Source organism: Phaethon lepturus, unplaced genomic scaffold (assembly GCF_000687285.1).
Source record: "Phaethon lepturus isolate BGI_N335 unplaced genomic scaffold, ASM68728v1 scaffold25047, whole genome shotgun sequence".
NCBI classification, from domain to species: domain Eukaryota; kingdom Metazoa; phylum Chordata; class Aves; order Phaethontiformes; family Phaethontidae; genus Phaethon; species Phaethon lepturus.
The window spans coordinates 54,932-70,679 of record NW_010552902.1 but is presented as its reverse complement, the minus strand read 5'-3'; the positions used below and the strand labels follow the sequence as shown (position 1 = coordinate 70,679).

General features: G+C 37.9%; 1 protein-coding gene across 1 annotated transcript in view; it reads left to right on the top strand.

Moving 5' to 3' along the window:
• LOC104624102 (leucine-rich repeat-containing protein 16A-like) overlaps nucleotides 1-15,748 on the top strand; it is a gene marked incomplete at both ends in the record, with an annotated part of 84,785 nt that overhangs the window by 15,678 nt on the left and 53,359 nt on the right. Inside the window, 6 exon segments of the mRNA XM_010291378.1 lie at nucleotides 1,391-1,477; nucleotides 5,190-5,293; nucleotides 7,142-7,219; nucleotides 7,336-7,412; nucleotides 8,334-8,438; nucleotides 13,216-13,285. Of these exon segments, the coding sequence (XP_010289680.1) occupies nucleotides 1,391-1,477; nucleotides 5,190-5,293; nucleotides 7,142-7,219; nucleotides 7,336-7,412; nucleotides 8,334-8,438; nucleotides 13,216-13,285 (521 nt within the window).

Sequence of the window (15,748 nt, the reverse complement as noted above, 5' to 3'; positions counted from 1 at the left end):
AAAAATAATGCAAGACAAACATACTGAAGCCTAGAAATACTCAAATTCAAAATTGTGTGCCTCGATGCAGTTAACTGTACTTCTGACATTAGAGCTCTCACCTCTGTTACGACACTAACAAAAAGGGGTGGCTTAAAGAGCGTTCAAGGGCCTCAGTGACCAGAAGCACTTTTTCTTTTCTGCACCTGATTCTTGTGTCTTGTAACTGGGTGGATTCTTAACTCCCAGTGCTGGTAAGATGTTAAAATTGTTCAGCTTGCCTAGAATAAACATATGTATGTGACATACTAGTGGACTGTTTCGTGTCTGCATGCCTGCAGAAGGGTATCAGCTTTTTTATTTACTGTGTTTTGAAACAAGTAAAAGGCTTTACCCCCTTTCTCTTTGCCCTTTTCTCTCTGAGGGAGTTGCTGTAGAAGACTATTTCACACCTCAGGTTAAGTCTGGAGTTTCTGTCTTGATTTATTCCTCTAATAAAGATTTCATGGATTGGTTCCATTGTTATTTAGGATGTGCCGCCTTAATCAAATTTCAATCTTTTGCTTAAATGGGGGGATTAAATTTATGGAGTGTGGAACTTGGATACACTGAGAAAGGGCTTTAGTGAAAATGGCCCTTTGTTGTTGTTGTTGGATTTGTGCTGAGGTAGTCTAGTCTGTGTCAGCGTCTTAATAGGTTTTTAGTGTTTGGGAGTGCAAGTGGTTGTAGCATTTCCAAGCCTGTGTCCTGGCTGGTAACCTGCAGGCTACTGTAAGGGAATTAAGTGGCAATTACGACTCACCAGAGGTTTCAGGCTCTTCAGGTTTACCTCGGCAGGAGAGAGCAGTGTTAGCTAACGTGGGGGTTTCTCTTACCATGACAGCCCTTCCTTTTAAAAGAAAATAAAAATAGTTTGAAGTTTCACATGAGTACTGTTGCTGGGTTTTATTTTGTGGTTCTTTTTTTTAATGGGTTGATTGTGGTGTGTGTTGGTTTTTTGTGTGGGTTGGGTTTTTTTGTTTTTTTGGGGTGTTTTTTTTTTTTAATGGCTGAACCATAAAGCTTCCAGATTTTCCAAGTGCTAACTGTTTGACATGTGTGATGTCTTCCCTTTGACTTCTTCTCAAAAGTACATGTTCATTATATAGTTTTTAAACTATTTAAGGTGGCTCACTGATCGTTAGAAGCAAAATTCCCTTCTTGTTCAGTGGCTAGCAAAGAAGGGATCTTGACTACATCAGTAATTTCAAAGATTTATGGTCATAAAAAGACAGGGTCATTTTGGGCTCACCCCTGCAGTGAATGCAGTTCCTCCTGTGGTTCCACCAGTGCAGTTTGTTCCCGGTGTGATTGCTGGCAAAACCACACAGTTAATCTGAAAACCTCCATTTTCTTTTTGCTCCCCCAACAGGTGTGTCATCTTTGAGCATCCAGTTCGCCAAACTTCCAAAGGGACTGAAACATTTAAATTTATCTAAAACCTCCTTGTCACCTAAAGGTATGTTTTATAAGTATGTCTCTTTTTTTGTTCTGGAAGTTTCAGGCTTCCATCCTAATAATATCTTTTGTTACCAGATTATAAAGTAATTAATTCTGTAAATGATTTACATGTGTATTCCTAACAGCACAGCTGCTTTTTTTTCAGTCCTGGGTTGCTGAACCGTGGGCTGGGTTCTGTGTCTCCTTCAGCACTTTGAAAAACTTTAATTTGCTTCTGCAAGCTTTGACTTGAACCTGTATTATAAAGAAAGATTTAATTTAGAATTGGCATAAATATTATGTTTCATATATGCTTCAAAAAGATGTCTGAAGCAAAAATGCGTATGGAATTTTCCAAATGTTTTGCACGCAGTTATTTTATGAAACCAAGTGTTGTGACAATAGCTGTTAAGTGGTTTGCTCTGAGCAAAGACTTCTTTGTTTTACAACTTACAGATTTGCCATTTGATACCGTAATTGAAATATATGTATATTTTAAAAGCAATAACAGTACTGAAACACAAGTCAGAAGGTTTCAGGGTTTTTTGCATTGCTGTTTTACAAATAATAGATGCATTGACCTCTTAAAAAGACTGCACAAATCCAGGGTCTCCTGCATAGAACATGAGTGTTAAAAATAGAAGAAATGCACTGACATTATTGCAGCTTTTTTGCAGATGTTGATGACCTAGAAAAGATGAGTGAGTTATGGTTAATGAAGGACATTACTTGATAACAGGAGCCATACTCTTTTATCCTTTTAATTATTGCTCTGTGAAGTGCAGAGTCAGTGTTCTCCTAAGCTCTGAGGGTTGACTTGGGGGAATATGAGTGGGGAGAAAGGGTTTTTGTTGTTTTTCTGTGAGTTTTCTGTAGCTCTTGTTATGCTTAAGTAAATAGGAAACCCTAAACTGAATTTATTCAATCATGATTTTCATTAAAATACTTTATTAAACTCTGGGGTTGTTTTTTTCCCATTGCTATCTCCATTTTTGGTGACAAGCAGTTGATTAAGAATCTTGACTGACCTTATGTATACTCTTGAGATCAGATGTTCATGAATTTGACAGAAATCCATGGAGTTCTGGTGTGTTCGTTCATCCTGTGCTTTTCTTCATGTGATCCGAAGGATTTCAGGAAGTGCTTGTGATCACTGAGTCAAGAGAACACTCTAGCTACTCTTCCATCTTTGTAAAGAATAAATGCCAGCTTGATGAAGTTCGTCAACAAAACTCTTGTCAGTAAAAATGAATTCTGAGATTATGAAAAGAATTCAGAAGGTTTTTTTAACACACTTTTTTGAGATAATCCTTAAAGAAAAGTTGAAAATATATTCCTAGCATGTTTAATAGCGACCTCACGTGAATCCTAGTCCAGACTGCATTGCAATGACTGTCTGTTCTCCAGAGAGTAACATGTCACCATGAATATTGTTCTATGGCAGCTCCTCAGAATTCCTCAAAAATGTATATTATGTCTTAAAATCAGAATTCTTACAAACCTCAGGACCTGAAGAAACTCAGCTTCACCTCTTCAGTTGTCTGCAAAGCTGTCTGTCTGAGCCAATTTTCCTTTAAGAGAGTACTGAATTGGTTTTAACTTTGGAGGTTATTTTTGAACTTGTAATATTGGTGAGGGGGGATATTGTAATATTTTCTGTGGGGAAAGTCTAAAGGAGTCTAAAAGATCTGTAAAGGAGATCTTGGATTCAGTATACTCCAACATGCATGGGTTTTTTTCCCAAGCCTTTCTTTTAATTTTTTTATTTTGAGCTTTTCAGTTTTAGAAATCCTGTACAATCCCTCACTGGTTCTGCCCTTATTTAAAAAGTGCTTTCTATTTGAGGTAAGTTTCTAAGATTCAGCAATGAAGTTCAGCTGGTAACTTCCCAGCTGGTCTTTCTTCAAATATTGTATCTCAAAGTTCCTGAGAGCTATTAACACTATGAGCCTCATGAGAGTGGTAAGAGAGCACGAAAGATTGTCTGCAAATGAAAGTGAGATTACTGTTAGAGTATAGCTTGAGGTAGGTGAAGTCAAACAAAAATTTATTGATTTGATGATTCTGGTTAAATGGAAAATTCTAGTATACTCATTCAAAGATAGGGCTTGCTTTTCTGAGCCAAAGTTAAAGGCTAATTAAAAAAATCCCTCATTCACATTGTTTGCCTTCAGTGTTGTGGCTGATTTTGAGCAGTTGGCCCTTTTTAAACATGAAAGAAGCAGCACCGTTATGGATTGTTTGATAGGTGGTCTTCTCTCCCAGATTCAGACACTGCTCCTGAATTCCCAGAATTAATTCTTGATAGCATATGCTGAATTGTTGACAGTACATTACATTCATTTCTATTTGTTGCTTCTAAATGCTGTTGAGAAGACTCACTAAAGTGAATCCAGAGCTATAAGTTCTAGTGGTGAAATAGAGCTTTTAAATCTTTCAAAGTTTCAAAAAGTATTTATTTGCAGTTTACCTTTATACATAGGGTGTGGACTCAACAATGCAATGTCAAGATAAAAGAAAAATTACACCAAACAGAAAAGTTTTGAGATTTGGCAGACATGTCACTGTGCTTCAGTTCTTTTCAGTATCAACTGAAAAAGGTTCCTCCTGAAACCAAGAGACATACTACTAACATGGGAGACTTTCTTAGTATTTGGAAGCTGGGAAAACTAAAGCACTGAAGTGAGGTATTTTGGTCTCCAGTGGCTTGCAAGCTGCTTCCTCAACATCCTCACTGATAAATCTATTTCATAATAGTTGTTAAGTGAAGAAGGGACATGTTCTGCCCATTGAATGCCAGTCCATTTTCACTGACCAGTAACGTTGAGAAGTTGCCCAAAATTGTGTAGTAGATCAAAACACACAGCTACTTTATAGCTTTGGCCAGACACTTACAAAACATACGCATGTAAGAAATACATGCATGTACTGCTTGAAAGGCAGCAATAGCTATCTACAATAAATTAAAAAATTGGTGATAAGCTACAGAACCCTGAGATGAAAGTTAGATTTGCTGGATGTAGCCACGTCTTAATTTGTATTTAGAAAAGCTGAAGAATTTCAGAGGCAGAAGGTTTTGACCAGTTTGTTCCCATGTGAGGTTTGCAATTTTAATGTGAAAAATATGTATTTGTTCTGATCAAGAACTGAGAGTCTTTATGCATCTCTTTGTATTTTAATTAACTAGCTATTTTTCCAAAATTACAGGCAAATACGTAATTGAAACATTTTTAATTTCTAGGTCTTGTCAGTTGCTTTTGAAGATCTGGCAACTATAATTGTTAATGTTCTTGATCTTCCACAGATACTTTCATCTACTTCCATGTGTACTTTTTATCTAAATATTACTGTTTGCAAGAAGACACTGACTTAACATTATGGAGTAAACTCTTTTTTAAAAATTTGTTTCAAAATGTGATTGCACTGTTAAAGCCATCGCAGACTTAGCAAAAAGATTTCTTTCCTGGATCCAGGACCTATAATACACTATGGCTCCATCAGGGTAGCTGATGGAGTGTGGTCCAGGCAAAATCAGGCATGCTGTAGCAGGGAAAAGTCTCGTATCTACCTGGTGATCTATCTTCCTGCTGTAGTACAGTGGTGGTAACAGGAGGGCATTAAACATTCATGTATGTCTGTGTTCACTGAAATTGTGCACTTGCAGGGTCTGAGCTAGTTTTGTCTAGAGTTGGCTAAGTTGAGTATTAATTTGTTGTTGTTGTTGTTGGCAGGGGTGAATAGCCTTTCCCAGTCACTGAGTGCCAACTCTCTGATCACGAACACACTCGTCTATCTTGACCTCTCAGGGAACGCGCTCCGCGGTGATGATCTCTCAGTAAGCACTTTCTTACCATTTGTGAGTTAATGAGTGGATGTTTTAATTATTGTTAAGAGAAGGGCAAAGCTATTTTGTTTAGATCCTTTTTTGCCTTTATTTCAGTACAGTTCTAGTAGCAGTAGAAAAATATGAATGAAAAAACTGCAAGTGTGCCGCTTATTTCAGTGGACTTGCCATGCTCCCTGAGTTCTGTTTGAAAGTGACCAAAACCCAACTAAAAAACCTCATCTTCTTTTTAGTGATAAGTGTATTGCAAATTTTTCATTGGAAGGTTGGAAACTTCGATTTCTTTTTGGAAAGACTCAATTTCTGGTTTTCAGTATTTTTGTTTGTATAAATAAATCTGTGCACCTCCTTGACACATTCTGTTGAAGCTCATGATTCTTTGAAGAATGTAATTATTTTTTAAATTCCTTTGTTTGGTTTATCAATTGCCATAGAGGTGCAGCTCTATTTTCTCCATAACATAATCCACTTAGTTCTCAATTTGTATGTATTCACTTTTTTGGCTATTACATTCGTATTTTTCCCTCACATCAAAAGTTGTATGCATATAAGTGTCAGGTTTTGAATTGTTTAGATATTGAGCATCTAAAATATGCAACACTGGAGTCACCCAATCTTATCATTTAAAGTGCAGTCAGATATGACTGTGTTACTTTTTCACAAATCTTACTAGTTTCAGATTCATCAGCACATTCAAAGAACTAGTCTTTTCAGGCGTAAGAGGTGAAAGTCTCAGTAGGACAAGAGGATTTAAAAGGTAGCAAACAAACAGTTAAATGTAAATAAAGACACACGGTGAATTACTCTTAAAGAGAGAATAGCGTAGCAAATAATGTAAAAACAAAAAGTAAAATGAAGTGTACAACTTTGGACAATGTTTAAATCTAATGCCTGCCTACAATATTTTAAAGGAAATAAATACAAAAAGGGGGCTTTTCTTAGCCTGTCAGAGAGAGAGAGAGAGAGAGATGGTTCAAAGAAAAAGATTATTAATTCTGAGGTCTCTTAATCTGTGGAACAGTTTTTCAACAGGAGTAAGAAAATCCTGTGGTTTAGCATTCAAAATAAACCCCAGCAGATCACTGGAATTTTTAAAGTAGGGACCTTTCTTGTACTGTAGGTAGAGGAGTTAAATGGCCTAATTTTTAGAAAGAAGAATCTATTTTAGAAATGTTGAATATGCTCTGTTTGGCTGGATTTCATGTGGAGTTGAGCATTCTGCGTTTCTGTGAATTAGGTCATAGTTTTATCTTTCTGTGTTGTTCTTTGAGACTAAAAAAAAGCCCCAAATAAAACAGCGTAGAGTAAGAAGATTTACATACGCTAACATTTGCATGACATATCCTATGCATTACTGAAGCCATCGATATTAAAATCTTGTTACCTGTTCTGTATTCTCCCTTGAACCTTTAATGCACTGCTGATACTGAGAAATAACCAAGGGCTTCTGATGCCAATTAGTTGTTTCCCTCATGCTTAAAGGAGCTGACATAACCTTACAAACCAGTTAGCCTTTCTGAAATGTAACAGAAACCTCAGTGACATTACAAGGTATTTCTAACTAAACTAATTATCATTTGCTGTGAAAGTGAATTGCAAAGAGTAATGTCTGGTGGATGTAGTCTGAGTACTGTTTCTTCCCCTGTTGTTTTAAAAAATGATAGCCTTCAAAAGTAAAACAGGTTGTATTGGTTAGGTGAGAAGTAGTTTCAGATAGAACTCTTGTAGTGCAACTTTTATTATAAAGCTTAAAATGTAATGAGAAGCAGTGATCCAGTAATAGGTGTCATAATATCAAAATCAACATGGATAATTCTTTTTTTTCTCTGTTAATTATAGAGCCTGTACAATTTTTTGGCCCAGCCAAATGCCCTTGTTCATCTGGATTTATCCAACACGGAGTGTGCACTAGATATGGTAAAAATTTTTTTTTCTGGAGATTCAGATACTAAGGAAACATTCCCTACCTTCTATCCCTAGGTACTTTTCTAGGTTAATATAAAGTAAAATCAATCTTTTTTGTTTTAAACCAGGTGTGTGGAGCCCTCCTTCGTGGATGTCTTCAGCATCTAGCTGTCCTTAGCCTCTCTAGGACTCTCTTTTCTCACAGGTACAGTTTAAATATGATTACACTCTCAACTCCTACAGTATTTTGTTTTATGATTTCTTGCTCTCATGTTGCACCTTTCTTTTTAAGAAGAAATCCAAGACTTTACAGAAGTCTTAGAAATCTCAGTTCTCTATGAAATAGGTATTACTTATTCCAAGCAAAATATTTTCTTTCCATTCTTTGCTAGATATCTGTAAAATAAGCTACCTTGTCTAATATGATTTTTGTGATTCTGATGCAGTGGAAATTCTATATATATCTTTTATCTCTAAGGGGCATAATATCGGGCTTTGAAGTCTGACTGACTTGACTCATCTTTAAATTTGGGTTTTAAAGTTTGTGTTTTTCATGATTTGATGATGGTGACAAATGCTTTTTTTCCTTTTTTGTCCTTTTCTGGGAGGAGGTCCCTTTGAAAGTCTTTGAGACTGAACATTGCCTTTGTAGAATATTTGCTTTGTAGGAAATATTAACATTAGCTTCCCTTTTCTTCAAATCAGTGTCTTGGGTCCATATCACAGATGATACCTAATTTGGGGTAAGCTACTCCAGCACTGAATAATTATGGGTGAAAAGACAATTTCAGGGTTTTTGTAATGTCCTGTTTGATCTTCTACTTGTAAGATATAAGTATGTTCACTATTAACCAGACCTAAATGATCATTCTTTGTAGTTCAACAAACAGAAGCTAGATAGTAAAGTCTTCTGTGCAGCAATGCAGTGCAGAGGATTGTTTGTTGAATCAACATTTTGATGACATTGTATTTCGAAGCTAATTGAGAGCTACTGATTACAGAGTTGTTGAAGGTAGAGCAAATGAAACATGTAAAAGATCATTAGAATTCTGACAACTCACATTCACTATTTATTGGAATGAAGAGTGTCTAGATGCTACTTATTAATGAATTTGTTTATTTACAGAAAAGGAAAAGAAGTCCCTCCCTCCTTCAAACAGTTTTTCAGCAGCTCACTTGCCTTGATGCAAATTAATCTTTCGGGAACTAAACTCCCTCCTGAGCCTCTAAAGTAAGAAGTTCATTTCATTTTCTCCTGTTTTGACTAAATCCTAGTTTTCATTATTATTATATGAGTGCATCATATTAAAAATTCAGGGGAAATGATTTTGCCTTTTTTGTTTACCCCATTATACTTTATTGATATTGCAAGAGTGAGTTTCATAATGGTCACACATTCAAGAAGTAACTGCTTCCACCTCACAGTTGAGACTATTAATCATATTTTGTCCTGTGGGAATGTCATAGCTCTTTAGCTTCCATCAACATTATTTTGTGATATATTTCTTACTTTGTGGCTTGTGAACAAAACTGTTTGCTTCACAGTAAAATGGGATTATGTACTTGTGTGAGTGCCATTCCTTTGAGGCTGCGGTATTGCAACAGCCCTTGTGAAACTGAACCTGTTGCAATGCTTGGGAGAGACCTATTGCACAGAGCTATGCCCTCCCTTTAGGGGCAGAGGTGGTGGTAGCAATTTCTTGGAATGCTAAGTGTAATACACATCTTTGCTATATATAGCATGTCACCCACGCTGTGGCTAACAGGTTCTGGTGATGTGCGTTGGGCACTTCCATAGCCCACCCAACACTGAAGTGAAGCTCCTCTTGTAGCCTAATGCAGGCTGAGGGAAATTGTGTAGCACTGTGTCACCCTCCTTGTGACATGCAGTTTTGAATTCTGTTGAACTTTTCAGACATAAAATTTAAAGGTGTGTTTTGAAGTCAAGATAGGTCTAAATAGGTCTAATCTAGAGAGGTCATTCTGTGATTCTGGTAAAATCCTTGTATTATTGGGCTAAATTAAAGAAAGGGTTCTTCCCAGAGTGTCAACTTGCTAGCTAGTATTAAAAAATACATAACCCTATCCGTAGTAGACACCCAGACATGTTCACTAACTATTTTGGGGAACATGCCTCCAAAATCCTAATCTGGACAAAGATACAGATATACATGTGTATGCATATATACTTGTGTGGTTGGAAGTCAGCCACAGCCCAGCTGGGAGCCCTCCCCAGCCTCCTGAAGGGACAGAAGTGGGCAGTAGCTCAGCAAGGGAATAGCTAATGAATGGGAGTTGATGGCAAAATCAGAGATGTAGGATAGAAAGAGAAGAAAGTGAGTACTGGAGGGAAGGGTTTTGATACAATCCAGGGGAAGTTAAGGTAAGAGAAAAGTGGCAAGTGCCACACAGGAAAGAATAGTGTACGTTGTTTTGGGATATTTTTTCTTAATGCAGTTTGACACTGGATAGGACAATACAATATGATGCTAAAGTAAGACATACTGGATTGAAATTAATACTCAACTGCAGAAGCCTATCATTTTAGCTCTGCTCTTTCACTCTGTTCAGTGTGATGTTCTTGATTGCTGTCTTGCTTGCTTAGACTTTGCTAAGATTAGGAAGGTATGGTACTGATGTGTTTTCAAACAGAAGGTGATTGGTGAGAAACACATTGGTTGATTTTGATTAATTTAGGGCTATTGGTGGAGGGAAGCAGGGAGTTATGTTTAATGAAGCAGAAAGAATGGAGGATGTATGTGACTAATACACAAGACAATCTTATCAGTGCTACAGGAAAAAAAGAATGCTGTGAGACATTGAATGTTATCTACACAGATTAGGAAAGGTGAGAAGCCCCAAACAGTAAGGTTGATATTTAGCTCTTCTCCTTGGCATGTTGAGTATCTCCTGGGGTGTGAGGAGGTTTGGCAGGTGATTGCTCTCCAGTTCTTCATGCTCATGTAAGATGTTACTGTATTAATTTATCACAAATACTTGTGACCCCTTGATCTGTCAGCTGTGCAGCAAATGAGATCTTCCTAGTCCTTCTTAGCTAAAGTGATCTGTATTAGCAAAAACCTACTCTGCTGATAAGGTTTAAGCTGATCTGGCTCAATTTGACTGAATTAGGTTAGAAGGAGTTACTCACATGACTGTGAGTGGTGGGAGTAAAGAGGGTAGAGTAGGATGAGCTGAGAGCAGTAACCTCTTTTGCCAGCACAGACAACGCCAGAAAGGAGCATCTGTCCAAAGTCCAGCTGGACCCAGATGGTCTCAGAGTGTCCATGCCACTCTCAGCTGGCTGGCATTTTGGCATGGGCTTCTTCTGTTTTGTTCTGATGGCAGTGTTCACCTCTGCCTAGGAGGTAGGACAGAGCACTGAAAATTTTTTCGTAGTTTCCTTGATGTGCTTTTTCTTTGACCTGATTTTTTTTTTCCCTTCAGTCTGAGCAGAGTATATTTCACAACAATACAGAGAACTATGATCTGCAGTACACCTTGCTTTCACTCTCAACCCCTATATGGCTTGACTAATACACTTGAAAAGCATCCTGTGGAAGTTAATCGGGTATTAAAAGGACTGAGGATGTGCTATATCCTGGGGCAGCTGCTGCGCCTTTTGGTCTTAACTGTAAGAAATTATGAAACTTCTACAGGACAGTCAAGCTCATAGGATTTGTTAAAGATGAGAAGATGGAAATACCTTTTTTCAGACAGAGTTACTTGTCATTGCCAAGATCGCAGTAGCATGAGGGATGATTTCTAGAAGGAAAAATAAAAACGACATAATGTACGATAATAGTACTTCTCTGGCATCTTTGATTGGTGCATGTCAAAAAGCTTTTGACAACACGAGCCTTGGAACAGTCCTGTGACAAAGGAGGAGTTCCTGGTTGTGTCCATGAACCAGACATCACATAGCTGAATGTGTGATTCAAGATCAAGACTACCTACAAAAAAAGATATTGGTGAAATGCAGATACCTGACAGCCTGAGTCCCAAATTCCCCTGATTAATTGTTACTTGATTTCTTTCTTCTCAACTTCCTTTAGATCAACAGTTGTGGTATGTTTAATTGCATGTGCTTACTCAGTGAGTTTAAAGATAGCGGTTAATCCGTGCACTTGGGGAAGGAGGGTGAACATACTTGGTACAGTGATGGACCTGTTAACAGTCAAGCCCTTCAGGAAAGAGGTTTGCTAATAAAGCTGTACTGTGAGGATGCCACATAGTGCGGGCGGAAAGGGTGTTTTTATTTCTTGTACATAGTTAATATAGTTGATGTTCCATCACTGCTTGCTCTTTTTTTTTTTAAAATGAGTGAAGCAGTTTATACTCCCTTTTCCTTGTTTAAGTGTATGTTGGAATTTTTGTTCATTTACAGACATTGCCAAAAGTTGTATTTTGATCTGTCAGTGCTATAACAAGACAAGTTTCTGATATGCTTCTCATGCAAATGCTAACTACAAGGCCAATTCTTGCATTCTGCATGTACCACAGTTGACAAGACCTTTCCATGTATTGCCATGTGTGTGATTTAAACATAGTGGCTAAGTATAATTATAATATGTCTGCCTTCAGTGCCTTTGAATGCTGGTGATTTTTCGTGACAAAGAATTGAGAAATGATGAGATTTTCTTAGGATGAGGTCATAGGAAAGAGGTTAGGGGGAAAAACCCCTTTTTTTTATCCTGTACGGAGAGTAGATTTGAAGCAGCACTATGTCTCTATTTTAATCTGCATCCTTTTATAGTTGCACTGTATTTTTTAGGTTGTCTCAAAACGTTTAAGAAGTTCTTTGCAAAGTTACCATCAGCCAGACTATGAATAAAAGTACATTTGGGAAGGAAGTATAGACAAGGATTGTCTAAAAATTTGTAAAAACTGTTGGAGAGCTTTCACGTTGTTTTTCCAATGTCTGCATATTAATAGCTTAAGAAGTAAATAAGCACAAGATATTTGCCTTTGTTAACAGCAAAGGTCTGATTTAGCATTTATATCTGCAGGGCAGATATAAATAGGTTTAAATGAAAATCCTTCCTGGGGCACACACATTTTAAATATGGCTTTTACACACTACTTGCATAGCAAGTGTATAGGCAAATGCAGCAAAATGGATTGTTTTTTATCTCCATGCATCAGTAGTTTGGATTATGTTAGCTTGCTTTTGACTGAAATTAAGTTTGGGGAGGAAGCCCTTCTGGTTCTCTGTTCAATTACTAATTCAAAGCAGCATCATTTCTAAAGATACTAGAAGGTGTACACAGATTGTGTTTGCTCCTTCTTCGAGACACATACTGTTGTGCTTTCTGATTTGACAGTATTAATACTAATGTGATATTAACACTAACTTTTATATGTGGAAGCAAACTTCTGTAGGGCTTTAAAGGTTGATTTATGAAAATCATAATCAGTTGTTGCTACACTTCTCTGCCATTCTGCCTAAAGACAAAGGATACCATTGTCTTGGAATATAATTTTGAAATCTGTAGATACTTAACGGGTTGCAGAAGTGGAGAATTGTGTGATACTTGAACACCATCCGGCATTTGAGTGTTACAGGCACTGTGCCAGGCTGAAATGGCTGGCTGCGCTGCATGTTGCATATATTGAAAACCCCATTTTTTCCTGAATTTTTGGAAAATCAGAGAGTTAGTACAGTCGTACAACAGAACACTCCCTTTGTAATCATTTGATGCTCTTTGAAAGGAAATGATGAAGAAAGTTCGTCTCTGATGAATATTATTAAATGTTGATGTAGCATTAGCTTTACGGTTTCTTTTATTAGCCTTGCATACCTACAGTTTTTGAATCTGCTGGAGTGTTGTAAGTGTGGCAGGTTCGTCTACTGTTGTAATTTAAAAGAAATAACTGTCAGTTGGTGTGGTTTTGTTTTGAAATGGTTCTGCGCATTATAGGTGTATTAACCTGTGATCGCTTAGATGATGATGTAAAGCTGCCTTTTTTTTTTTTTTTTAAATGGTTCTAAAATTGATCTTTTTCAGAGCGCTTTTATTAGGCCTGGCTTGCAATCACAATCTGAAGGAGGTGTCTTTAGATCTCAGTAGCTGTGAGGTAAGGAATACTTATCAGGATGTATTCAAAAGATTCAATGATGTGGAATTAGAGTTCCCGTGAAATCCACTGCGCAAGATATTCTTCCTCTGTAGCCAAAAGTTGTGGGAAAGGTAGAACTCAGAGAAGCAGTTATGGTAAAAATCAGCTTCTGTGTGTTACAGCATCATCCTAAATAATAATGAGCATGGAGGTTCAAGCCACCTGCAGCACCAGGTTGGCAAAACCCTCCTTGCAGTGTAGCTGTTTGTTGCTTGGCAGTTTCTGTTCTATGGTGCTGTGATTACACAGGACCCTGCAGCAGGACTTTCCAAGGTGCCCAAATTTGAGTGGGTCACAGGAAGCTGCATGCCCTGAAGGCATATGTGTGGTTTGATTGTCTTCCTTCAAAACAGGAGACATGCTTCTGCTTCTGCAGGTTTGCTTTTTAACCTTGGGAGAAATGCTGCTTTCCTAATCAATTAATCAATTCGGGCCAATAGGGAGCTTTGGTAAAAGTTGATTCAAGCGTGCCATTAACTTAAGGGGTGCTGTGCAATTGGCTTTAAATATCTCAAGAATAAAGAAAACCAATTGTGGTAGCTTCCTTTGCTTTAACTTGTTCCCTCTTGCTTCTCTGTGCTTTGCTGTGCACTTTGTTTCTCAGGATTGCAATCCTTCCATACTCTTGCTGGATGATACCTGCGTTGGCTACAACTTATGACAAAAGATCAGCCAAGACCTGGGGAGCCAGTGAGGCAAAGTTGCACAGAACACTGTGTGGACTTTTGCCAAAAACAACACGAACCAGCTTTGACTCAGGCCTTCTCTAGCTGAGTGGCCACCCCTTCCTTTTTAAGCTGCAAAAAAGCCTCTCATTTGTTAGGCAGATCTTTCCAAGTCCATCACCTGAGTATTAACTGTTCTGGAAGTGCCTTTCAAATGCGATGGTTTCCCTTTAAGTAGGATGAAGATGTTGAGGTGCAGTAATCCTTGCCTTAGGTTTGTGTTCAATTGTTTTTGGAATGTGCACAGATTTATTTATGAAGAAAAAACCAAATCATTGTGAATGCATTTCATGGTTTGTTTTGATACTTTATACTTTTTTAAAAATGGTATTACTTTGAAGAGCATTACATGTAAATTCCAAATAGGAAAGCTTTCAAATCAAGTACACATGCATCTGACTTCTGAGTAGAGAGATCAGACGGATGATAGTTTTTCTTTCAGATGAAGGAGGAAAAAAGGAGGAGTAATTAAAGTAACAAAAATGAAGTCCTGTAATCATAACCTTAAAAGAATAAATCAATAAAACACAAACATAAGTAATGAGAGAATAAATTAGCATGTAAATCACCGAGGGCTGACAGGAGTGAAAACATAAGCCTTTCATTAAATAACCCCCAGGATGGGGTATGGAGGAGCCCTTCGAGGGGCGATTAGCAGTATTGGACACCAAAGCACGAGTGGTCATGGCCGACCCTTATGACAGAAAGGAAGGAAACGTGCCCAACTTGCGGTGTTGCGTTCCTGTAGCTGGTCCCTCCAAACTGACAACATTTCCTTAGATCCTTCCCTTAACATTTTTTACATCACTGAGCTTTATTCATTCTCATGTGCTTTGGAAAGAACTTAATGCTTCCACCAGCAGGGGAGTTGATGTGCCGGGAGCTGGGAGTACTCTCAGTGGGCCCAGCACCGCAGGGTCCTGCTCCACCTCTCCCTGACCCTCTGCGAGCTGGGCAGGGTCATCTGCACCCAGAAACAGAGCTGTGGGAAGCTCGGAGCTGGTGGCTTGCACTACTCCCAGTCCTGCAGGCACATGCTGTTAGAAGGCTATTAAGCTTTGCCCTCCTCTTTCCTACATCAGGCAAGCTGTACTCAACTATGGGAGGATAAACTTCTCTGTTCCTTCCCTCTCCCACCACTTTTCATTTGCTCCCATAATTTTCTGGTATATTAACTCCAAGCTTAATCATTTTATATTGCTTGCTTGTTTGTTTTTTTTATTATTTTTACTATGGAAATTACATTTTTATTTCTACCTGCTTAGCACTGATGTATTTCATTCTTTTCCCTTCTGCTTCCCTTAGCTTGGTCACTGTGTAAGTACCCTCCATGCTTTACCTTAATCGTTAAATCAGTAAGCAGCTTGCTTTGCCCGTCCCATATTGGTACCTCATAGCTTTGAACACACTTGGCATTTTTAATTGTTGAAGGGTTGTTCATTTTCTGAATAAGAGCTTGTATTTGTAGTCTCAGAAGTATGTCATATAGGAGATGTTGCAGAGGGGTTTTTTTTCAGTATCACAGTCCACTTCGATGAATAGCCCTTCACTTAATCTCTGCCTTTTTATATCTCTATATATAAAATTTAATACAGTTGCAACAAATTTTGATCCTAAAAGTCAAGTTGTGGTCATCACCCTCAGATTAGATGGGTATCACCATTTGTGCACATCAAATGTTTGTGTATTTGAGATT